At 45.9% G+C, this 25,469-nt stretch overlaps 2 protein-coding genes and 2 non-coding genes across 4 annotated transcripts; all 4 read right to left on the reverse strand.

Annotated features, from left to right (window-relative positions):
* Nucleotides 1–384: 384 nt before the first annotated feature.
* Nucleotides 385–18,826, reverse strand: jhy (junctional cadherin complex regulator). Its single transcript, XM_070917717.1, has 9 exons — nucleotides 18,567–18,826; nucleotides 15,619–16,261; nucleotides 12,001–12,068; nucleotides 11,388–11,451; nucleotides 10,160–10,614; nucleotides 9,355–9,649; nucleotides 3,255–3,341; nucleotides 1,439–1,561; nucleotides 385–585 (listed from the first exon to the last, which is right to left on the reverse strand). Exons 1-9 carry the CDS (start codon nucleotides 18,824–18,826, stop codon nucleotides 385–387), a joined length of 2,196 nt encoding a protein of 731 aa, XP_070773818.1.
* Nucleotides 18,827–20,680: 1,854 nt separating this feature from the next.
* Nucleotides 20,681–25,024, reverse strand: hspa8 (heat shock protein 8). Its single transcript, XM_070918018.1, has 9 exons — nucleotides 24,948–25,024; nucleotides 23,755–23,964; nucleotides 23,132–23,337; nucleotides 22,897–23,049; nucleotides 22,245–22,800; nucleotides 21,929–22,131; nucleotides 21,538–21,736; nucleotides 21,216–21,448; nucleotides 20,681–21,129 (listed from the first exon to the last, which is right to left on the reverse strand). Exons 2-9 carry the CDS (start codon nucleotides 23,957–23,959, stop codon nucleotides 20,932–20,934), a joined length of 1,953 nt encoding a protein of 650 aa, XP_070774119.1. The 5' UTR covers nucleotides 23,960–23,964; nucleotides 24,948–25,024; the 3' UTR covers nucleotides 20,681–20,931.
* On the reverse strand, nucleotides 21,801–21,893 carry LOC139295864 (small nucleolar RNA SNORD14). The gene has a single exon (XR_011598441.1). It is a non-coding gene; the product is annotated as a small nucleolar RNA SNORD14 (small nucleolar RNA).
* On the reverse strand, nucleotides 23,416–23,509 carry LOC139295855 (small nucleolar RNA SNORD14). Its single transcript, XR_011598432.1, has one exon. It is a non-coding gene; the product is annotated as a small nucleolar RNA SNORD14 (small nucleolar RNA).
* Nucleotides 25,025–25,469: the final 445 nt, after the last annotated feature.

Genomic DNA, 25,469 nt, shown 5'->3' on the forward strand with positions numbered 1-25,469 from the left:
TGAAAGCACACAGAGAGCGGAGGCAATCGAGCCGCTTTCTTTGCTTGGAAAAAAGTGCTCGCAGCCTGACGCCTCCACAGGGCGTGACGCGGTGTCGTCATGACATAAACTCAAAGACGACATCACTATAAAAAGGGAACAGTGAGGAGAGTCACAGTTATTCTGCCATAGGTTCGCGCGCCAATATACCTTCAACAAATTAGGCCATGGTCAAGGTGATCAAAAAAGAACTTGGTGACACACAATGTTAAAAAGTAACACAGACGCCGGCTGAGGCTCTCTCTTTTCTTAATGGTTTTGGAACATGTGTGAAAATGTATGTAGTCCTGATTTGTTGACGTGACACTGGGCCTAGCAAATGCAACGCAATGTCGGGTCCTTGCCTCACACAGCCTGTCCTTTTCTGAAGAGAGCCACGGCCTGCTTCTCCTCCTCGTGCCGTTTTCGGAGGGCTTCCAGCCGGGACACGTCCAGGCCCTCCAGGTAAGGGGCGCGCTCGGTGAGGCCCCCGGACCAGTGCTTCTGCCCCCGCTTTGGTTGCGACGGCGCAGGGGGCTTGGCTATGGTCTTGGCATATTCCAAGGCCTGTGTGATTGTAAGAGAGAGAGAGAGAGAGAGATGCACATACGTTAATGTACTGACTATTCACTGTGCGCAAGCTGCAGTCAAAAATGGTACTGGTCCATATATGTCATGGCTATGTTTCTCAACAGTGCATGCATACATGGTTGTATAACTTTACTGATACATTCAAATATAATACAGTACACGCACACGCACACGGCCTACCCACTAGCCAATCAACTCTCCGGAAAGATGACGTCACTCCTGCCCAAAATGCCACATTCGAGGCGACAAGAATGGGCACCGTGCACAATCTTGGTTCTCTGATTCATGATTTGTAGCATCGCAACGTATGATAGTTGGCCACTCTGGCTATAGAAACGGGACTTCCTAACAAGTAGCGGCGAGCGTGACCTAGTCGCTGGTAATGAATGAAATTGTGTTACGCATTTATCGATGGTGAAATGATTTCATTTTAGTGTACTGCTCTCGCCCCGTGCCCGATGGACAAACAATGGCAAGGTTCATTATGATTAATTCTCGGCACTACTCCTTCCGGCCTCGGCGTAACAAACTTGCTTTGTGTTAATGATATGTTCATTCACAATAATGACGTGCTATTAAACACACGTGCGGTAAGAGAACACACTGTCCTGTGAAGTCATTGTTCAGTGTTTTACCGTGACTAACAGTTCAGCACTGCTGTATTTGGTGGACCCACGTGTCTCACCAACAGCCCGGCCTAGTTCAGGTTGGAACACTCTTCCTTTGTCTCGTCACAACTTGTCTCTCGCGCCAGCAGCCACAAGTACACATGCCTGTTCTCAATTAGACATGTGCTGGGGTTCACACACACACACACACACACACACACCTTAGTCCTGGGAACTTTCTTGTCGTCGCCTTCCGGGTCCTTGGCCGGTAGAAAGGGGATCCTACTTATGGTTTTGTTCTGCTCGCGGATCACGTTTGAATACAGCCTCTGTCGTTTCATTTTCTTGGCATGGTGACGGTGAAAGGGCGCGTGAGAGAAGAGAGAGAGAGACAGAGGGAAATAGAAGCAGATTATAAAAGGGGTGGTGGTGGTGGTGGTGGGGGTTAATTAACTGAGCCATTTCTCCCTTAAGGCCCTTCTCTTTGTGTATCCCCCTCAACAGAGCCTCTCCATGCAGACCCCCCCCCCCAAAAAAAGCGGGCCTATCAACATTTACACATATCATTCCCTAATAGGCTCGGCCCGGGAGATGCACAGGGCTCAATCTAGTGTAAATTGGCCAAACATGCTCACTTTTTACAACTGGGGGATTAACAAAAAAGGTATAACAAAGCACAAAGAGCACTTAACTTCTTAGGGGGCACTCTCATTTGCTTTTTAAATGCAGTTTCATCTGCGGAGGGGCATGGGAGCCTCTAAATGATGAACTCGGACAATCGGAAAGAGGGTCAGCGGATACACAATGACACTGGCGCACGTCAGGGTTTAGGCACAGGAGACTGAAAGGCAGCTAATCATATTGGTCCAAACAAATTCTAATCACATTTTTTTCCCCCCTTCTTTTCCTCTGTGTGAGTCACTCCTTATAGCCGATATCGCCCAACAGCAAATTAATACAGCATCCCTGTATGTGGGACAGCTTTTGTATCCCGTTCCTGTGCACCATCTTCTATTTCTTGGCTCGAAAAATTGATTAAGAGAGCCAGAGAGGCTCTCAAAAAGATGGAACGCTGAAAAATTTCAGCCTCACATTGGTGAAAAGCTCTCATAAGATGGATAAATGCATGTTAAAAAATATATATACCAGACGGCCGGCATTGGGAGCCACAGGGTCAGATGCGTGTCTCCTTTTGGGAACTCCACTTTGTTCTACGCCTCCTCTGTCTCAAATCAATGCCGGAGTTTGTTGGAGCTTTTTTCCGTTTTGAGCTTATTTACCGTCTGTCGAGGTAAAATTGCCCTACACCTTCCTACACGTGATGGGGAATAAGGAGACGGCTTTGGAGAGCGCATGATGGGCTGCCAAGTGCATGAAACACCCGTCTGTGGCCAAAAGCAAGAACTGGCTGTGTGTGTACCTGTTTTTGTGTGTGCATGTGGGGGGGGGGTCAGTAGATATCCCCACTGGTGAATTTTAAAGCTTTTGCGTGTCTTAAAAAAGGTTGCTATCAAGCGGCTAAATGAGACTACAGAGTTCATTGCGGACATTAAACGGAAAGTCATCTACTCACTAGTCCGCCTTTACAGCCTGCAGTTGTGTTTATACTCTATATCTATCTGTCTATATATCTATATCTATCTATATTCTCTTAAAAGTGAAGCTTAGCAGTGGTGACGTTGAAGTAATGCGACCGTGCTGTAGTTCCTTTATAGCCTAACGTTAGCTTTGTACTTCTGGCGATTCCATTTACGCTTCAAAAAGAATCATAAAAGTGGGGCGATGCTAACTTCCGGGTTTGCCTACAAGAATACGTCATCCCTGCAGCACTCTATTGCACACTTGATGACTGGATTTGTTTCCTGTTTATTATTTTCTTAATTATATTCCATACCTCTGATCAGCAGGAAAATGGCGAGTGAGAGTTTTTACCGGATGTTTAGGATCCATCTGTGCAGCTTCTGGATAAATGAACCCACCAAACACAAACTGACAATTTCTGCTGATGTGACGCAGTCATTGCAGGTCAGTACTTACTGTCTTTTCCGTGGCTGTGTAGTCAGGACCCAGGCCTCGCAGCTCTATGTCAGACTTCAGCTGCTTGTAGTCTTTAAGACTATATGCCTGAGAGAGAGACAGAGAGACAGAGAGATTGACGTTTTGCAAGTTGACAATCGCCCGGACCCCAATTGTGCTCTCAAGCGTCAAGACGTGGCCCTTTTTGATTACTTAATTTGAATCAGACTTTTGTCGAACCCAAACTGCATTTGTTTTGATTGGCTGTCAAAATGGCGCCGCGGCACAAACAATAAATTACCCGGCTGCAATTTTGATGCATTTTGATGTCTCCCGTTGGGTTCAAATGGTGCATTGAGGAAAAACAAAACAAAACCAAACAAAAAATTAAAAAAAAGATGGCGTGGCAAGACAGGGGCTCAATGTGAGTGACACCGCCGGCACCGGACATTTTGGAACGCTCCTTCATTCTCGTTGGCTCGTCTCACCAACTCGCAGAAACAGACGAAAACACTGGTATAGAGCAGTGTGTGTGGGTGCCAGAAAAGTGCTCAGTAATTTGCGGAAGATTGTCACCACTGCTGACAAACTGGATGAGGTACACCACTGTATCCCTCACCATAATATAGACATAGTGGGTGGAGAACTGTGAAATATCTGACCAAAATAAAAGCCTCACATATCAAAAATGGGGCACAGTGACTTCATGTGCATCTATTTGGAGAGAGGGGGGGGGGGGGGGGTTCTTGACTTGATTCTATGATTCTATTTCATTGCTCCGCCACGTACCCAGTGACTGTTTTTATCCAAGATGGCAAATCTCCACCATTTTAAGTCAAGACTGAAGTATCTCAGCTCCTATTGGGTGGATTGCCATAAAATTACGTACAGACCTTCGATGTCCCCAGACAATGAAGCCTACTGTGTTCCCTGACATCATGAGGGTAACATTTTTAGTGAAATGTCGAACTATTGGATGGGGGATTGTCGTGACATTTGATACAGATATCCACGGTGCCCAGTGACGTATTTCAATGGCTTTGGTGATCCTCTGACTTGTTCCTCTACCGCCACCAGCAGGTCAAAGTTTGCACTTATCCAGTGAAATATCTAAAAAATTGACTTGACGGATTGGCACAAAATTTTTGTGCGGACATTCATTGGTTCCCAGACGATGTATGATAATGACTCCGGTGGTCCCCTGGCTTTTCCTCGAGCGCCACCATGAGCGCCACCATATGAGCGCCACCATTTCATTCAATACCACTGATGTGGTTATGGTGCTTGCCTGTCTTAACTACTATCCGATGGGCTGCCATGACATGTGGTTCAGACACTCATGTCTCCCCCCAGGATCAATTGTACTAACATGGTGATCCTTCCATCTAGAGTCGAAATGTGTCCAATACTTTGGTTTATGACTAAATACCTGCAAAACTAATGGTGTTGTACTTGAGGATGGTTGGTAGTTTGAGTGGGAAAAACAAACGATTTCATGAGATTCATCACTCAGGGAACCGTCACAGTGTACAAAACAGTGGCTCTCCTCCATTCTCCTGGAGAGTGAGGACACCCAACCAGTTTGTTGTCTTCCACAACCTTTTTTTTACCCCTGTCACCTGCTGTCAATGGCCAATCAGGGAGGGAGGGATCTCTGGAATTAGTGCCAGCTGACATCAATCTCCCCTCAATTGGATCTAGATGATACTCGATACCTGCAAACATTCCCTTCTTTGGACTTGACTAACGTTAAAAACAGAAAACAATTACCCACAAAGGCATTTTAAAGGGGAAACGCTTTCCTTCTTAAAGGGTCAGGCATGACAGAGAATTAAAGTCCTCCTATGGAAAAAAACAAACCCTGCGTAAGCAGAAAGACTTAACAAGTGAACAAGCATTTCTCACATCACGTCACAAGTTCACAGCTCTTACAGATGTTGAGGAGATGAGAGAGAGGAACGTGCACCTTCCTCTCAGCATACATACAAACATTAACGCAAGGAAATTACATTTTAGGAATGGAGACAGTAGGCTCCACGACAAACGGCATTCGCATCAGCCACAACTGTGCTTTGTATTTTATGCTAATTAGCCTATGTTAGCATGCTAACAGACTAAACGAAGAATTTGAAGACGGTACACCGGCTACTGTAAATCAGCATGTTAGCATTCTCAGGTGCTCACATTGACAACGCCGACATTAGCATTTAGCTCCAACCTCACAGAGACATCAGCTCTATTTGTGACACCCAGAGTCCCTCATCACCACCAAAACCCCAGTACAGGTCATCCTCAGAATCATGATTACACACAGATCCACACTAGAAGGGATTATGTAAATTAGGTGCGTTACGTTCACTGTATGGGGATAACTTTAGGAAGGAAATACAAAACTAAATGTCACTACTTTACAAACAGGTCTCATTGTCACCACTTTTTAGCTCCGCATGGTCCCGCGAGGTGCATGCAGCGGTCAGTTTGAGCACCTGCGTCAAGTCCGAAATCCACACAATTGCAAGAAATCTCAAGAATTAGATTTGTTTTTTGGTTTTCGATTTTATTTGATTACCCACTTCAATTTGAAAACAGGAAAACACACGGTTGTGCCCACAAACGACAACATTTGGACACTGATTTTGTTTTCTGGATTAAATTGAACTGTTGAATAAACGGATAAACAAAGACCGACTTCAAAAACTTGACAAACAACGGCAACGGCAAGCGTGCCCAAGCCGTGTTCAGCACTGTGCTACTTGCAGAGCGTTTGTGTATTTGGTTGTGTTTTCTGTATTTGTCAAATTGGTGAAGATGTTCCCTTAATTTTCCTTAATTAGTTTTGTCAATTTGCATATGTTGTCTTACGCTGCAGTGCAAGGAGCTCTCAGGGCCTTGTTTAATGGCATTTTTACATTAAAGTGATTATACACATAATACCTGCTTATGCATTGCCATTCAGTGAATTCCTCACTCAATCAAACAATATGTTCGGCCTTGTAACGTCTTTTTCTTTGTTTTCTGATGGTAAATCTGTCTGCTCAATGATCGCGGCTGTCTACGTCATGCCAACTACCCAATTTCCTCCAAATAAACCAGACACGTGTTACTACTTTACATTAGTTTGCGTGCACCAGCGTTCTTTTGTTCGTGGGGAAGACCAAAATCAACATGACACAAACAGTATGTTGAGTACAGACAGTGTTTCCTTATCAGGCTCTGATATGATATCAAAGTACTTTTCTAAGGCACATTGACGGTGAGCTGAAGTTGAAGTGATGCAAGTAATACGGGCACAAAGAGGTGTAGTGTATACCCGTTCCTTTGCAGGTGCTGGCGATGATGACGATGGTGTGTGTGTGTGTGTGTGTGTGTGTGACAATGTGTGCATGGGTGCATGCAATCCACAAGCTGCCCCAGACAAAGGGGAGCTAATCATTCCAGATTGTACTGGCTGCTTTTCGGAGGATTTCGGTTTGCCTTAGCCATCGGCCAGGGACACAACAGGGTACCTTTCTTTCCCGGCCATCTCCCCCCTCTCTCTCTCTCCGACCCCTAAGTCACGCTCATCTGCTTTCATGCCCAGGCACTGCAGCCAGACTGCTTTACAAATTGAGCCTGTAATCTCGTCAGACATGATGGCTAACATGGTGGGAGCGATGGGAGATCAAGGGGTGGGGAGTGGTAGGCACCACAGGATGACTATGTGAAGGGCCCGGTGTGAATACAACTCTAAGCACTTAATCATACTTTCTAGCCTTTCTTGGGTCCACCTATCTCAATTGTTAGTCGTTAGCTGGTCTGAAAAGTATACAGTACATTGCAGTATTATTACTAATAGTGTTTTTGTTTGTTTGCTTTGTTTTTTCACAGTAATGTAACAATAAATATGATACATACATATAATCAATCTGTCCCTGTTTCCCTGTAACTCCACATTCTACGAGTACAGGTAGAGCTCTCTAAGCTCTGGGCCTCACTGGTTACAATTCAAAACAAACATTGGCAATAAATGTAGCTTGCTAGCCATCTGCTGAGACTAACAATACATGACACCTGCATGGCAGTGTGAATATGGTGTGAAGAACTTTGTTACGATTTGATTTGTGCGAGTCGAATTTGTTCTAATTTCCAGTTCACATTAGGCAGACCAACCAGGAGGACATGGTCGGACTGACACCATTGTCACTTTACACTTGTGTTAGGGTTTTAACTTTGTTTTATTGTAATTAGGTATATTGTAATGTTTCAAAATGTATATATATAAATAAAAAACATTTTTACATTTATCTCATTGTCAGTTTGGTTCATTTTATGATGCAGGAATAACAAGGTTGAGACTATTATTATGATTTTTTTTTTTTTTTTTTATATTGGACTTAAAATAAAGCATTATAATCGTTTCATATTTACATCACTGGTATTTCAAGATATTCTGCTGGGGGCCCGGGGGACTGATAGATGAAGCAGGAACTCTGCTGTGTTGCTGTCCTTTTAAAAACACAATGGAGAGCAGTTATTATTTGAAGGGCATCACGGGTCGGGATCAGTTTTTTCCATCACTGACAATAAATAAACATACCGAGTAATTTTCGGTTATTGGGTTTTTTGCCAGTAAATTATGGAATATTGGATGCATTACTAATACAAGTTTTAGAGAGTGTTTTTTGTATATTTGGGCAAATTGGGATTTGAATTTCTGCAGACAGATTTGTGTGCAAATGACTTTCAGCACTATCCCCAAGGTCCCTATTCACCTTAATATAAAAAAAGTGTCTCCACTTCATTGAAGAATGTCTCCAATATTGTCTAATACATTTTCCATGCTAGCATTACTGAGTTCATTTTCTGCTATGCTATAATGTAGCACACATAGCTAACTACACGACACTACACTACAATATTAGCTCGCTAGCTAGCTAGCTAACGACAAGCTTTGCTGCTATCGTTACGCAGCGAACAAATGACGAGCGTCTTGGCAGTTATAAACGTTAGCTATCCGGCTGGCTAACAAATATCCGTATAGCTGTTCAGACGCAGTAAGGCTAGCTGCGCATCACTTTCCAAACTCCTTCAAAACTTTTGGGATTTTTCCCGCGATCAAAGGCCACACCCACGGATATGCGGGAGGGCCACCTCTTTGTGGAGCGCTCTCTCCTGATTGGATGAAGTGGGAATGGGAGACTAGGAAATGCATTTTCTGTTGACTGCACAGCGGAGGGACTCGGAGACGTGTTACTGATCAAACCACTCTATTTCATGGATGTAGAGCTATTTAATGCTTATTTGAACAAAAAAAAAAAGAATGCTTACAGCACCTTTAAATTTCATTTTAGAGACGGTTAAATGTAAATGTACCTTGCACATATGGCTAGACTGTCTATGCAACTACCTTTGAAAAGGCAGCGTGGCTGAGAAGCTTTCTACTCAGGACCCACCTGCACAGCTCAGCCTGACAAACCAAAGGAGAGGGGAAAAACACATCAACAGCCAAATCATTAAATGCAAATGGGCATCTTTAGTGGCCCTGCTCCTCACGGACTCTCTCCCTTCTAATCACCTTATCCTCTAACACATCTTCAAATGGCTTTTCAGAGCCTGCAGCTCCGTGGGTTTATATAGTCATCATCTTATAGCAATTAAGTGTATCTTAGTGGAGCCAGACAATTAACCTGATGTTTTGTGCCCTTAGTCACCAGAACACTCCTGCTGGATTAAGCAGTCCCTGCACGGAGACATCTGAGGGGATTATTTGGGACTTCAAAGGGGCATTTATTTGTGTAACCTCTCGTGTACATGGGGATTAAAGGGGAATGCCACTCAATTGAAGAATTCACGTGTCACTTTTGTAGGTGAAACTGCATAATGAGTTCTTATTTTTCCAACTTGAGCAGGATTAGTCAGTATGTGTTGAGTGGGTTTTGTGGCCCTTGAGCCCTGTCTAAACACAGTTTAAAAATGCATGCGTTTCAAACAAATACTCAGGTGGAGTTTTTCTTTTTTTTTTTCTTATCTACGTGACATCACAGATTAGATGGCAGATGTACAACAACTCCCAGATGAAACACAAATGGCGGTTCCGCAGCAGAGGAAAAATGACACAAACGACGCTCGCAGGCACACCAACCTTGTAAGTGACTCTCAGCTGCTTCTGCCTCTCCATCTGAACCAGGTATCCATCCGAGCCGCTTCGATGGATGGGGTAGGCTGTGTTGCCACTCTGAGCAGGGCCCGGGTCGGGCTCCTTTCCCGCCGTTGGCTTTCCGATAGGGGGCAGAGCGGTAGGGGAGCCCGAGCCCAGTGACAAAGTCCTGGTGGGCGTCGTGGGGGGGTCTTGTGGAAATTGCTCTGTGTGAACCTCATTTGGACTCCACTTCTGGGCCTCGCCTTCACGGAGTAATGGCCACTTTAATGCAGTTGTCCTGAAACACAACATTATTAATAATGAGGGGTCCTATGATAATACATTACTAAACAAAAAAGTATTTTTCATATTATATTATTATTTTATGTATTGCATATGCTCATATTTTACTCTGTTTTCAAATCATATGGTGTATCAGACATATTTATCAACTAATTTTCTTAGTGCTGTCATTTTACATAGACCGTAAGTCGTCCTTATTTTGCTGTTGTGTCGTGATTGCACTAGTGTATCCAATCCATTTGATGCCACAGGTATCCAATGTTCCCAGTGAGATCCTTGAAATGTAACATCATAGAGTGCTGCAGGGGTGACGTATTTTTGTAGGCAAACCTGGAAGTTAGCATCGCCCCAGTTCCCTGGACAGAAAGCCAATGGGATTTTTCCACGGGATTTTGGATTATTGCAGAAATTGCAGACTAATTTCCGGGTTTTATGATTCATTCCTGCAGCACTCTATTCTCATCTTTGATCAGTAAAAAAAAAAAACCCTGTTTAATTGGTTCACCTTTGCCATTGTTCGAGGCTACTCTCCAGGTTTCGGTGAAGTTGTAGCACCGTAGCGCTCACCCCTTCCCGATACATCTGGGAGGACTTTCCTGGATTCGTTTGTCGATATCCAGGGGACAGTGCAAGTTCAACTGCAGGTGTGGGGCTCCAACGAGGACATCCATGGAGAGATGCTAAGCTGACGACGGCGTCCTGGCTCTTCTGCTGGGGCAACGGAAGGAGATGGGAGGAAGTGTTGAGGCTGATGTTGAGGTGGATGGTGGGGGGCAAAGGCTGCGATGAAGTCGTCTTCCGAGGTTTCGGTCGCGTTTCAGCAGCTGGTCTCGCTAATGGGGAGCTCAGGCAGTCTCCCCTCTCAGCTCTGACCCCCGGGGCAGGGGGCTGCTGCTGCTGTCGAGGGGGATTGGGGTATTCTTTCCGCTGGGCTTTCTTCCCTTTGCTGATCTGGATGACCTGGGGTTAGAGTAGGATTAACAGTTTGAGGATAAAATGTTTTCATTGATGTAGAATGTCAGAGCAATAAAGGGGTGCTGATACGGACAGGATTGATTTCCTGTGAGGGATTTACTCAGCGCGCAGAGGTGTTAATTCACAAAACCCAAACATAAGGCAAAATCCAAGCATATAACCTCCATACCCAAACAGAAACCAGGGACGTAATAGCAGATATAGTCACTATCATACCCAACTGTAAAACTGAGTTTTAATGCCTGCCATTGTCGTAATCAAGGACTGTTACTGTGAACATTAAATATATCTAACTCCTCTGCATTTCTGTTGTATATATATAGATATACTAACCTACAAAGCATTGCTTGGCCTATTATTGAGGGTGGCTAAAGCTACCCATTTACACCACAAAAACAACAACAGACAAACATGAGCTCTAAATAAGAGGCACAAGCGTAAGAGGGGCCGGCGCTCCTCTTCGCATTGGTCTCCCCAAATCATTTAGCAGGAGGGTCCACGAGCGTGTGTCTCATGCATCTAATGCTGCCGATTTAGCAAAAACGCCAGCTTTGCCCATTCCAGTGGGGAAATATTCATCCTCCTCTGCTTGGCAGCCTTAAGGTGGCCGCTCAAGTGCTCAAAATAATAATGCTTCTCCAATCCACTCCTCTTTTTTCTATTCCTCTACAAATCGCCTCCGGCAAGCTCCGGTGCCATCAGTGATTGTGTCCACACTCCCTAAAGGAAACTAAAAGCCAGGGTGATAGTGTCCCTACTGGGCAGCAGCTAGGTGGCTCCTTGCTGGAACTTGAGACGAATAAGCTTCCATACCAAACAATCCTGAAAGACAAACTAGATTTTCACACCGATGTTTGGGCTGACTAGAGTCACCGCCCTGCTGTTGTATGCCTCTGCCAACCAGTCCAGGTTGCAGTTTACATCCACGTCTGCCTAGACTCATAATATATGTAGTGTATTTTTTGGGCTAAATGGAAGTTATCACCATATTGAGGATACACATGTATGATTCCAGTGAATATACATTGTTGAACAGATTAATGAAGGATTATCATAGTTGTTTTAGCTAAACAGGTACACGTGTACTCGATTACTACCTAAAAGATGCATTCTTATATAGATAGAGTATGGCTGCACAAAATGTGTGCTAGAAGCGAAAGTGTGCTAGTTATTGTTTACTCATTGTGTTGTCCCAGTCGACAATTTAGAATCGCCCGATTCATTCTTGTTGTCAAGTTATGGCTAAAAACCTATGACCACCAAATTCTTATCAGTTCATCCTCGAGTCCAAGTGGATGTCGGTGCCAAATTTGAAGAAATTCCCCCGAGGCGTTCCTGAGATATCGCGCTCATGAGAATGGGGGCGACCACCTCAGCTTGGGGTCTGAACTGTCCCCTTGACTTTCAGTGCTGGCCATCTCCTTGAGAGTTTTGTGCACCTTCAGACAGAACACAAAGAGATGTTGAAACAGAAGCTCTTTAGATTTTTTCCTGTCTATGCGCTGGAACTGAAGCCTTTTCTAGAGCCCATTACAACCTACACAACACCTACTCAGGGGTACCAATACCGCATCCACTACTATCAATGCCTGTCGCCTTTCGACCACATCAGATTACATCCATTTTGCTGTTTCAGTTGCTCTTAATGTACCCGTTTGCGGCATGGAAACATGTTGCTGTTAATGCTGTAATGAAAATCATTTAGTTAACTTCGGGACTCCCCTCGGTGGCAGAGGACCATCTGAGTGGATCGATGGTATTGACAGGCTGAAGACTTGCTCACTGAATGCCACTAATTCTGTGAGCCTGAATAGGTGAAGGTCACAAGGACTGGAGTGGATCCAGTTGTAACATATCCATCAATAAGTGCGTTTGCGATTGCATCTAATAGGCTGAGACGCTGCTATTATGCCGAGGAACATTCGGGGCACTGCTGGACAGACCACCTGGACCTTAAGCTCTTTCAATATGTAAGCCGTATGGTCCTTTGTCTTGAGCTTTCGAGCTATTTTCTATGCTTCTGGTAGCTAACTGAACCAAATAGGGGAATCTCTTTAAAATTACAGAGGGACTTTTAGACATTTGGGTGCTGTTACGGACCATCAAGGAGGAGCAGTCTGAAGCTCAGGAGCAGGTGTCAGTGACTACTGTATGTCCAGCAGTGTACACACACACACACACACACACACACACACACACACAAACACTTTGGGCCTCTCACCTTTACCCATTCCCCCTGCCATTGCCTTTTGTCACCCATTATAAACATCCCAATCAGCTGGGAGCAAATGATCAAGCCTGTATTGCATTTTGAGCATGGTAAGCTGTGTAATATCTTTTCTACTAAATTGGGAGGCCCGTAATTGCTTCTCTGCGAGACGATGTCACAACAAAGTCTGGCAATTGCGGGCTAGCTGTATTACCTCCTGTACCCGGGAAACATCTGCTTTTCGCAATGACGACTTCAAAGGGGCTGCGGATCTTGAATTGCATTTAGCTGCTATTGTGGCCAGCCCAGGTAATCTTGATTAGGTGTTTAGACTGAGGCAGGGTATACAGTGGCAGAGAGCTCCCCAGAGCTTTGGTCTAAAGCTATTAAAAGATTGTACATTATGTTCCCCTGGCTTTGAAGTGAGGGCTTGCAAGAGGAGAAGGGACTCTAAGGGGTGAGTGCAATAGCAGAAGATTGATCTGCTACTTCTGTCTTTATCAAAGGAGGTCCAAGGCCCGATGAAGCCAATCATCGCGACCGCCACTCCGCCACTTGGCCGGGCTAAACATTTGCAGCATTAGGAAATTGTGTACATTTAATAACACGTCTAATTATCGGAAGTTGCCCTCAGACGGCCACTTTCTTCAAAAGACCAAAAGGACCTCGTAACTGGCTTTGTCTGGACTCATATTGATTTACGAAACTGATGCGATTTGTGCACGGGGCGTTGCTATCTTTTGCAAGGAGCTATACGGACAAGGAAGGGAGGGAGGAAGCAGAGCAGAACAAGCTTTGTGATAAAAGATGTGCGCTTACCCTAATTATGAAAAGTTGCTTTTGTTTTTTTGGGGGTTTTTTTAAGATGTCTCTCTCCAACCTCTAAAAGTACATTTTCCAAAAATCTACTATGGAAGGTGGATAACAAAATCCTCATATGTTACTTCTTTGATCTTCAATATTTCATTTAGCGTGTGTGAAAATAAAGAGCCCTATTCCCGAAACAAGAGACCAGAGAACAAGACCCCAATCTGACCGAGAGACATGACCAGAGGATGGCTGTCTTAATAACTACCTAGGAACTATGACTCGTAGACCCGATATCAGTGTGCATTTAACAGTTAAATAATCATTCAATAATGCAGGACAAAGAGAAGTCCGGCTTCTAAAGAAAGAGTCTTGGACCTTTTGTTTTTGAGAAACATGTCAGCAAAATCAAGAATAAACTGTCAAAGTTCATACAAATCTCAGATGTTAATTCCAATTTTATTGTGGTCTATAATAGGGTTTTTTTTTTCTTAAAGCTTTGTTGGTACGTTACACTGTTTTCGTAACACACCCGATTCATGGATTAATCCTGTGATGAAACAGGAAATGGGCTACATGCAAATTGGTGCCCCCTTCTTTTGTGCCCTATGTCCCCCATTAAGGGAGACGCGTCTTTGAGGAGACGGGGCAATGGAAAACTAATAAGCGAATTCGGAGGGAAAATGACAAAACACAAGGGTTCAGGAGAGGGAAAGGCTCTGGCTCTGTTTACCATTGCACAAAGCTAACGGCTCTTGACTATGTAAATGGTGATGATATGAGGCATTGTGGAGGGCTGGGGCTCAGATGGGTGAACAAGGTTGGGGGGGGGGTGTATTACAGCCAGCAAACAGTCTTGTGGCCCGACAAATGGGGAATGCGGGCCATCCCCACCAATTATGCCACTGTGCCAGGTGCAGGGATGTCTAAGAGCCAATTGGTAACCATGCGTCTCTGATGTTCGTGTTGTACACATCAACTCATAATAAGCACTGCATAGCCAGACATGGCTCTTTTCATATGGTGGAGGAGAAGGGAGATGAAAACAGCAATGCTCTCCTCTGCCAAATTAATTTTCCAGACTGGCTCGGAGGAAACATCATAGGATATTCTCTTAGTTGTTGTCCGAGATGACAATAAAAAGGTATATAGATACGAATGATATTGCTAAATGAGCATGAGGCTGATGTAGAGGGGGAGGGGGGGGGGGGGGGGGGCAAAGACGCAAACAAGGCCTGTATTCTGCTCTTGAGAAAAGCTGCGTTCAAGGAACTGCCCATTAATAGGTTCTCCGAGATTAGAATAAGATTTCAAGAGTAAATACACTGACACTTGGCTATCACCTGAATGCACCGTAAACACAGATCTCTGGAAAACATAACAAAACAACAGCATGCGCGCTAACGACACCCAGAACTGACCCCCCGTGTCCAAACCATATTAGTACTGTTAGTGAATGTCGCATGGAGCTCAGTGGATTAAGTCATTGCAAAACTACCACAAAAGCTCCACTTACTGCCTAAAATACACTACATCACAAACTTAGCCGGTGGCTGTTTGAGTCTAATACCTCTCGACCGTCATCATCCACCACCAGAATCTGCTTTGTTTATTTCCAAAAGCAAGAGACCTAAGTTGTGCAAGGAAAAAAAAAAAAGGTTCAATAGATGTAGTTCATCTGTCCATCGCCAAACAATGTCACAAGTTTAAACTGGAATTTAAAAAACACTGACAGGTTATAGTTTATCCCAGTATTTCCAGACATCTGACCCCAGTCACCTCTCAGTCTCGAGTCATGTCAGTGCAACAATAGCCGGAGCTGCCCAAGAATCATCATCAATGCTAGTGCAGCTCCTGGTGTCCGTTTCTGTAATTGCAGCCTGCCTCAGAGTGGCCGCTGCTGAAAGATCCGGCCCTCATTTGGCGGTTTTAACCAGAAGCAGGCCCCTATGACATCTACAGTCTATACACACCTTATTCGCGTTATGAGGCATCTCCTGCTTCAGAGCATGCGCCGTCGCATAGGAGCCGCGTTTGGATGCGTTGCGCCCCAGGCTTATTTTGTTGAGTTCCACTATGTCCTTTGGCTTTTTGCCCAGTAAAGCCTTAGGACTGGTCCGTGGCTGTGTTGGAGTGGGGCCTCCTTGTGTGCGTCCCGGGTCTTGCTGGGTGCAGGTGTTCAAACCTTGGGTGTCCTCTGTCACCTCGGGATATCTGCTCGCACCCTCCCCATCGCGCTGCTCCGCGAGGCCTCTCTGTGAAGCGTCGTCGCGTTCGCTGGAGGGCCTTGAAATGTCGGCCTCTGGCGGTCCGAGCTGTGAGGCCTGGGAAGACGTCACCGAGCCGGTCCGACCATCTCGTGGGTGTAGGCGGTACGGCTGGTCGGACTCGCTGCCGGCCGCTTGTGGAGTCGCCGCGGCGGCTGGGCTCGTGGTGACGACGTGTCTGTACCCCCCTCTTATTACCGGCTCCAGGCCGGGTTTCCCTTTGGGGGCCCGCCGGTATTCCTCGATGGAAATCTGCGGACTCTCATCGAAGCGGCCGGCTCCCAGCAGGTTGGCCCTCCAGTTGGGGTCGTAGCGCAGGTCAGAATAGGCATCATCAGAGAGCAGCTGGCTGCGGGGGGGGGGGTGAAAGAAAAACGACAGCAATGAATATGCGTTCAATATACAGCTAGCCTGAGCCCAACACTCCATCATCAGCAAGCTCTAATTGGAGATAGGAAACTAAATGGAATCATCAAAGAATACATAGTCTTAATCATATTATTAGTAGTTGATTTAATTGTCGCTAATCCGCTTTGTTAATGACATTTCCACACCCAAAGGAAGTTTCCCAGACACCAGAATGCCACATAGGCCTGGAGTGAGAGAGGTCAAAGGAACAAGAGGCATTACACCATTATTAGAATGATGATGTCCTCAAACAAAGACAGCCAGGCCTTATCAGAGACTTCTGAAATTGAAACAGATGAGGGGGATTATGAGCCTGTATTTACAGATAATTCTCGTATTTTCACCTCCAGGCCCACTAATGAGAGCGTATTTGAGAGCTACTAGCGGGGGAATGGCTCGCAAACGGCAATTTTCAGCTTATGAGATGGCTGGAAAATTGCGGGCTAAAATGCTCTTTCTGATGGTGATGAAAAGATCTCATTAAAATAAATAGCAGAGAGCCCCTTTGTTGTGCTTACTGGGAGGACGAGGGTAGGCCTAATTCTCCTGCCGTGATGTTGTGCGTCGGGGTGGTGGGGAGGGGGGTGGCGAGGAGGGTTGCCTAGGTGTAGGGCCCTTCACTTCGATGAGGCCAAAAGGGTAAGGGATGTCTCTCTAATGACTCAGACCCAAACAAGTTACAGAACGCATTATATGCAACACGCAGCTGGGCGTGATGCCGCAAAACACTGGCAACAAAAAAACAAACAAACAAAAAAAAAACATACCGCGGCCTATTATTCCTCGCCCAAGATACAGAGACACATAAATACAAAAAGCCAGTGAAGTATTGTGGCACAACACTGAATGGGAAAATGAAGGACTATACTCAAATATCCTTTAGCAATATTCCGTGTGAGATGGGCGTGAAAAATATAGTGAGGAGGGATGAATGGGGTTGCTTAAATGGGAATCTTCTGCTTGAATGAGGGATGCCCATTGGGTTCGTAAACGATGCAGTGGCAGTGCGTGAGAGGGCTTGCCCGCTTTGAGGAGACAGTGGAGGGGCCTATGAGAACGTGATGATGTGCCCACTGCCTTGGCTGTATGAAACGGACGAGAGGCGGGGGGGACACAACGCAAAAGTTTGGAAGTGGGCCCGCCCTTGGAGAGTGGACGGGGGAGAAGGCCTGCCCGCGCTCCATCAAAAGAGAGAGCGAAAGAGAGATCTCCTCCACGGCAACAATGATCCTTGTTAATGGACCACGAGTGACCACTTATTGTGATCCACCCAAACAAAACAAAAATCTAATTTCCCTCAAATGAAAGCGGTTATTCTGAAAGCACCTGAATTAGGCCATTCTCGCTGCGATGCGCCGCCGCTGCCCGCATCTCATTAAACAACTGACACCGTCTCATTGTTGCGCGGTGAATGAAGGCTATTTATCCTTTATCATCCGTGCGCTGCTTAAAAGTAAAAGGCTTGATTGCTGCTGCCATTCTCCCCGCCGCGTTACATCTAAGCAGCACTATTATCTGCTTAATTTTAATGAATCTGTCGCAGGCGCTGAATGTGAACGTCCAGCTCAATGGGCAAATTGAACAAGGTCGGGCAACAAATCTCATCGTGGTGAATAGCTTATATAATGCCACATGTTTAAGGAATTATTGTGATGCGCGGGGCTACGCAGCCAATAATGTGATCAGTCAGACACCCCCCCCCCATCTCTTCCCCCGCCCCAAGGTCTATACCCCAGCTCGACAACCACCCAATGTGAAACTTTGACTCAAAGCAGTTTAAATGAAAGCATAACAAAATGGTACAACTAAAATCAATCACTGCCATCTGCTGGACAAACCGCATAACTCCAGAGCAGAATTTGGCTCACTGTTGCGCCGGCCGACGTGTTCCTTAATTACCATGAACACACACATATTCACACACCCTCTGTAGCTGCTATAATACCACACACACACCCCTCAACAAAAACACTATTTCCTGCTGTTTTACTGTTCTGAATGATGCTGGATGAGATCTGCAGCACCCAGCTGAATCCCTTGTTTGGCTGAAGCTCTAACTCCTCCGCAGTGACATAAATGTGTGCTCAGGGGGAGTTCATTACAGGCTGATGCCAACACACGTCTGGCCACAACTAACGGATGCTGGGTGTGTACATGCCCTGGTGTTGCTTTGGATGCCATCATTTCATTGCAACACCGAATGAGCTGTTGTTGGCAGGAAAACTGGAAATGTTGCGTGACTTTACCTTGTTCCTTCTCTCACATCCAGATATTCGGGCTGTAACGGGGAGGGGTGCCTCTTGGCGTGGGGGTGCGCAGCCACGTCCAGGCTGTCATAAATCTGCAGATCTTCACTTTCGTCATCCTCTGCCTCCCCGCGCCGTAAGCTGTCGGCCAGCATGTATTTGTATTGCGGCATTTGGAGCTGCTGTTGCCAGGCTCTCTCCTGGGCCGGGCTCTCTGTTTCGGGGTCCCACTGGCAGTCTTGTTCGAGTCTTTTATCCATGCTTATGCTGGAGGTGGACGGTCTTGCCTCATGAAGGTCTGATCGTCTACAAACGCTGCAAGCAATCAACAAACAAACAAACAAACAAACAAACAAAAATGCTTTATGAAGGAGCTGAAGTAAGTGAAGTTACTTCACGGCTTTGAACGCCACATGTCTGTCTGGGTTAAGGGCACGTCTTAGACAAGAGCATCAGCCAGCAGGCCAATCTGCTGTGGGTATACTTTCACGTCTTCAAGTCCTTGACCCTCAAAAAGTCAGTCTTCTGGCTCACCTTACACACACACACACACACACAGTGTCGTGTTCGGGCTCAGATAAATGTCACCTGGAATGTGCGTCACGTATCGGCCTATACTGACGCTTGGAAGCAGCAGCCACAGCAGGAAAAGCACAGGTGCTCCCGGTGACATTAACGATGGCCCCGTTCCATACAAGTTGCCCAGGAGAGCCGTGACACTCCTAAATGGAGTGCAGCCACCCAAATCGCGGCCATCGTGACTGTTATTGATTACTGCGACACCTGCAGGCCAAACTGTATGCTGGGGGGGGGGGGGGGGAAATGGGTCGAATAGCTTAAAGACTTTGGGGGAAATCATTCGAATAGTGCCACCCTTAGATAAACTAACTAACTAACCGTCTTCTCTCGTCCCACGCACACTTTGAAGAAGTAAACGCGCCACAACCGTGTCGCGTGTTGGAGGGTAAAGTGGGCTAAAGTCGGGCGGAGTGAAAGCACTGACCTGACGGCCAAGTGAAATTGCGAGCAGCTTTCAAACCAAAGAGCAAAACGACAACGGTTGTATCTTACCCCGCTTGTAACGTAGTGGTGGTAGTGGTAATGTAGAGGGAAACAGTGAGGTAGCACTGGGGGTACCTTAACTACCTTTTGCCATCGCTTAACGGCAGTATAAAATCTCTCTGTCAGCTAGCTTTGCGGCTAGTTATCATATATGTTGCCAAACGACGCTAGCGTAACGGTAAAAAACAAACAACAAAGACACGTCAGTTTAAAAAGTACCTGCTGCACTTCTGGTATTCACAGTTACAATGAAAACAGTATTTAACTGTCACGCTAATGAAACATTCAGAGAGTAAAAGTAAGTGAACTCGCCAAGATAACGCACCTGTTTTCCTCTGTTTGCGCTCATCAGCGTAACCATGGGAACGCCGACGCGCACGCGGGCTTCCGTGAGGTGCTCTTCATAAAAGCTCCGACGTTCAACAACACAGGTCACGCGGCAGACATTTTGTCACAGCCAGAAAAAACAAACTTGGGAAAAAAAAAAAAAGTTTAATGGCCCCGTTCCGCTTGAGTCTTAAGAAAGCATGCAGCAATGCAAGACCACTTGGAACGGACACCCCAAATAGGATGCAGCCATGTCGTTCATTACACCTGCGCCTTTCATGCGGAGTTATGGCTGCCGCGCATACGTGTGGTGTCGATGTTACAGTAGTTTTATGATGACTGAATTAATGTTCCTACCGCAAAATAAACTATATATTAGGTGTTTGCAATTCTATCTCAAAGAAGTTGTCGCCAGGTGATGAGCTCACACCTGGTGGTTTATGCTACCATTACCGCATCACGCCACGCACTGTATGTTACATATTTTCATGCACATCCTTGCGAAACTTGTACTTCAGTCAAGACATATTCCAATCCCCTTCCTGTATTTTAGGCTGGTACAAGGCCCCCCCGCCCTTCTCCATCATCAGCAGTCCAAAAACAAAGTCAGTGTACTAAAAGCCTCTATGCAACCAGTGTAGCAACTTAAGTTACACTTTTGATCCAACTTTGAACACCATTAGCTTGAACTTGATGGGCTTTGCAGAGCAGAAAGAGAGATGACAGAGGGTTATAAGATTTTTTATTGTCAAGGCAGTGACATCTCAGTATACCAAACACTTTACTAGACATGTGAACTGACAGCTCAATTGAGCCAACAAGTTGTTCCACAGTTATGTCGCAAACAATGCAATAAGTGTGATCCCTAAACCCGGTTTTAAATTTAAATTTACACTCTTTAGCTTGTTGTAACTTGTGCTATAAGAGGGTTACTTTCTTAGAAAACATCTCAGTAGGGGCTGAAGTGATGGAATGTTTAGTCGACCTCCTCAATGGTTGGGCCTGAGGATCCACCGCCAGGTGCGGCGCCACCGGCTCCGGGGAAGCCGCCGGGCATGCCCTCTGGCATACCGCCAGGCATGCCACCGGCACTCTGGTATAGCTTAGTGATGATGGGGTTGCACACCTTCTCCAGCTCCTTCTGTTGATGTTCGTATTCATCCCTCTCGGCAGTCTGCAAAACGAGGAGGACATTTTAGTATTCAGGCAGAATTTGCCATCATGGCAAAAATAAAAACAAAAACATTGCAGAATACCAACCTGGTTCTTGTCAAGCCAGCCGATGACCTCGTTGCACTTGTCCAAAATCTTCTGCTTGTCGTCGTCACTGATCTTGCCAGCGAGCTTCTCGTCCTCCACAGTCGACTTCATGTTGAAAGCGTACGACTCCAGGCCGTTCTTAGAAGACACTTTGTCGCGCTGGACGTCGTCCTCCGCCTTGTACTTCTCGGCTTCCTGGACCATGCGTTCAATGTCCTCCTTGCTGAGGCGACCTGGGAGCAGATTTTAACTGTCAGAAATTGTGGCGCAGGACATTTGAGAGCGTGCACTCAAATTCAACACACGTCAAATTCAAGCTCACCCTTGTCGTTGGTGATGGTGATCTTGTTCTCCTTGCCAGTGCTTTTGTCGACAGCAGAGACATTCATGATGCCGTTGGCATCAATGTCGAATGTCACCTCGATCTGGGGAACACCGCGGGGAGCAGGGGGGATGCCTGTCAGCTCAAACTTGCCCAGCAGGTTGTTGTCCCTGGTCATAGCACGTTCACCCTCATAAACCTGGTGGAAGTATGCAGGGTTAGCAGACATTTGACACGATGCATCTACAGCTCTGATAACTATTTCGCTCAGACATCCAAGGAAGGTCAGGGCCATCTTTGGTCTCGCGACCTCTGGTGGAAACTACGAATGGCAGGAATAAACTTCATCACCGCGAAACTCAGAGACCACATTATATGTTGTTATGATTACCTGGATGAGCACGCCAGGCTGGTTGTCAGAGTAGGTGGTGAAGGTCTGGGTCTGCTTGGTAGGAATGGTGGTGTTACGTTTGATCAGGACAGTCATGACACCTCCGGCGGTCTCGATACCCAGGGACAGCGGGGTGACGTCCAGAAGCAGCAAGTCCTGCACATTCTCAGACTTGTCACCGGACAGGATGGCAGCCTGGACAGCTGTAAAAAACAGGGAACTGTTAGAAACTCAAATTTAGGTCATGAGGGCCAAGCTGAGCTCCTCTCACTGTGTTGGCAATTAAGACCAGATCCATCTGGCTGAACACACTTACCAGCTCCGTAAGCCACGGCCTCATCTGGATTGATGCTCTTGTTGAGCTCCTTTCCATTGAAGAAATCCTGGAGCAGCTTCTGGATCTTGGGGATACGGGTGGAGCCGCCGACCAGCACGATGTCATGGATCTGCCCTTTGTCCATCTTGGCGTCACGGAGAGACTTCTCCACGGGGTCCAGGGTGCCGCGGAAGAGGTCCGCGTTGAGCTCCTCAAAGCGAGCCCTGGTGATTGAGGTGTAGAAGTCGACTCCCTCGTACAGAGAATCGATTTCAATGCTGGCCTGGGTGCTGGAAGACAGGGTGCGCTTTGCCCTCTCGCAAGCGGTGCGCAGGCGACGGACGGCCCTCTTGTTGTCGCTGATGTCCTTCTTGTACTTGCGCTTGAACTCTGCGATGAAGTGGTTGACCATGCGGTTGTCGAAGTCTTCCCCGCCGAGATGAGTATCTCCAGCGGTGGACTTGACCTCAAAGATACCATCCTCGATGGTCAAGATGGAAACGTCAAAGGTGCCGCCGCCCAGGTCAAAGATGAGAACGTTCCTTTCAGACCCAACCTGAAATTATAGTGTTAACATTTGATTACGATGAACTGCCTCTATTTTTATGTGTACAGTGGATGTCAATCAAGCTTATACAAAAGTTGTATATACCTTCTTGTCCAACCCGTAAGCGATGGCAGCGGCTGTTGGCTCATTGATGATACGCAGAACGTTGAGGCCGGAGATTGTGCCGGCATCCTTAGTGGCCTGACGCTGGGAGTCGTTGAAGTAGGCAGGTACCGTAATTACAGCATTGTTGACAGTCTTGAAGGAAACAAGTCAAAAATTAATATAATTTTATATCAAAGTTGGCAGTTATTGTCCAGAGCTATGCCAAATAACACACTTTTCCGAGGTAGGCTTCAGCAATCTCCTTCATCTTTGTCAGCACCATGGACGAGACCTCTTCTGGGTAGAAGGACTTGGATTCACCCTTGTACTCAACTTGGACCTTGGGACGAGTGTTGTCATTGATGACGTTGAAGGGCCAGTGCTTCATGTCTGACTGCACAACTGTGTCGTCAAACCTGCGGCCAATCAGTCGTTTGGCATCTGCAAAGACAATTTGTGTGTTTTGGTTTTTATTAAAATCAAAAAAGAAATGCGCACTACAGTGGGCTTCCATTAAGATCACTCAGACATCCAAGGAAGGATTTGGGCCATCTTTGGTCTTTCAACCTCTGGTGGAAACTACGAATGGCAGGAATAATCGTCATCACAGTGAGGAAGTGCTTTAATATGGTCACTTGGGACCATTTACGATCTCAGCGTTTTTGCGTCATTCTTGCCTCATGGTCACACTTTGTAAGTTTTACCACTGGCAGAGGTGCCAGTCTCTTTAAACACAGGTGGCACTATTGTGACAGTGCAAATTACTTGATTAACATGTTGCCAATTTAAAGCAGGCTATGGTGACAAGAATGACACAAGACCACAGTATCACTTATTTAATACCAACTTAATTCTTACCAAAGACTGTGTTGGTGGGGTTCATGGCAACCTGATTCTTGGCTGCATCGCCGATCAGCCTTTCACTGTCTGTGAAGGCCACATAGCTGGGCGTGGTCCTGTTGCCCTGGTCATTGGCGATGATTTCAACTTTGCCATGCTGGAACACACCAACACAGGAGTAGGTGGTCCCGAGATCGATACCGACTGCTGGTCCCTTCGACATTTTTCCTAGAGAAATAGGAGGGGAGGGGGGAAATTAGTTTGTTAATCTCATGAATCCTTACAGTTAGAGCTTAAATATGACAGGAGGTAACAACAAAGCTGTATGCAGAAAAGTATTTAGGATTTTACTGCAACAACCTCCAATAGTGGCCCATTTCAAATAAATGCAGTTTTGGCAAAAGCCAGACCAAGAAACGTGTGGCAGCAGAACCAAGGTTTAGCGATGTGTACCAAGGATACAACAAAATATAAAGTTATGCAGTTGTCCAATGGGCATGACATCTTAGCAATCATCATAAGTAACCAAAAAAGTTATACATAAATAGTAAGATGTCATTTCCACACTACACTTCAGCGCTTTATTGTGCATGAAAACATGGGGGCTAACCACGCTTTAAAGATTAGACATCGGGAAAGCATGGCGCTAGTTCTGGTCACGTGACAATGAGACGGCTAGAGTACCGGAAATTGCCAAAAGTAGTTTTTTATTTTAACCTTCTACATGAAACGCAGTAAACGAAAATAGAAGATAAAAAAAAATACACACCCATAAAAAGCTTGATAATTAAACTGTCAGACGAATCTATAAGCCCGCCTGCTAACAATTTAAATTAAGGCTTTTGTTCTGGAGCGAAAAAAAAACCGGAAGTGTGTTCATTCCGGCTGGCTTGACATTGGCTGTTCGAGAACATTCTCGAACGTCTCAGAATCCCTACCCCCACTCTTGCTAAGTTGCTAGCGTTAGCCAACGCTCGTGAGCTAGTTACAGTCCTGTCACGAGCATAATGAATTATACTCACCGCCGCTGTCAACGCATTTGTCGTTTCCATTCAGCACTCGTAACATAAAACCAGAAGTACATTTCGAATATCAGCTAATACCGACAGTGAGTGAGGCCAACGTAGACCAACACCACCCCACGAGGGATGTGGGGGAGCGAAACGAAAACATACGGATATTATTTATGACCTATGCGAAGAATAACTTACCGAATTGTTGAAATGTGGATGATTTTAGGTGTTGGGATTGGGGTGGACAGCGGCGAGGGCGACTTGTCCTTGCCGGTACGAGGAAGGAAAGGAGGACTGACACTCATCGGAACCTTATATATGACCGGCAAAGCAGCCAATCAAACGTCGAGTCTCGGAGTCTTTCCTCAACGGTCCGCCAATGACGCGTAGTATCTGTTGGTGAGGTCGGCAACGGTCCGGCCTACTTCCTGCTTTAGTATCGCTGTTTCGTAATCTCTGGGAATGACCGCATGGCCCGAGATGGTAGCTTTGTCTGAAGATACAAGATGTAGTTTTGGGAAACGACCCTTCCATTCGACCATTTATATCCACATGAAGCATGTGTGCGTATTATTAGACAACATAACGGGCGATTACTCTAATTGTATTGGGGGAATTATCGAACTCAAGCATGGCTAGCTACCCCTAGCTACCAGTGATTTTTCAAAATCAACAGAATATATTTGAAGTATTTTTTTGTTCCTCTTATTGTGTAACGGT

Source organism: Enoplosus armatus, chromosome 13 (genome assembly GCF_043641665.1).
Source record: "Enoplosus armatus isolate fEnoArm2 chromosome 13, fEnoArm2.hap1, whole genome shotgun sequence".
In the NCBI taxonomy this organism is placed as follows: Eukaryota; Metazoa; Chordata; class Actinopteri; order Centrarchiformes; family Enoplosidae; genus Enoplosus; species Enoplosus armatus.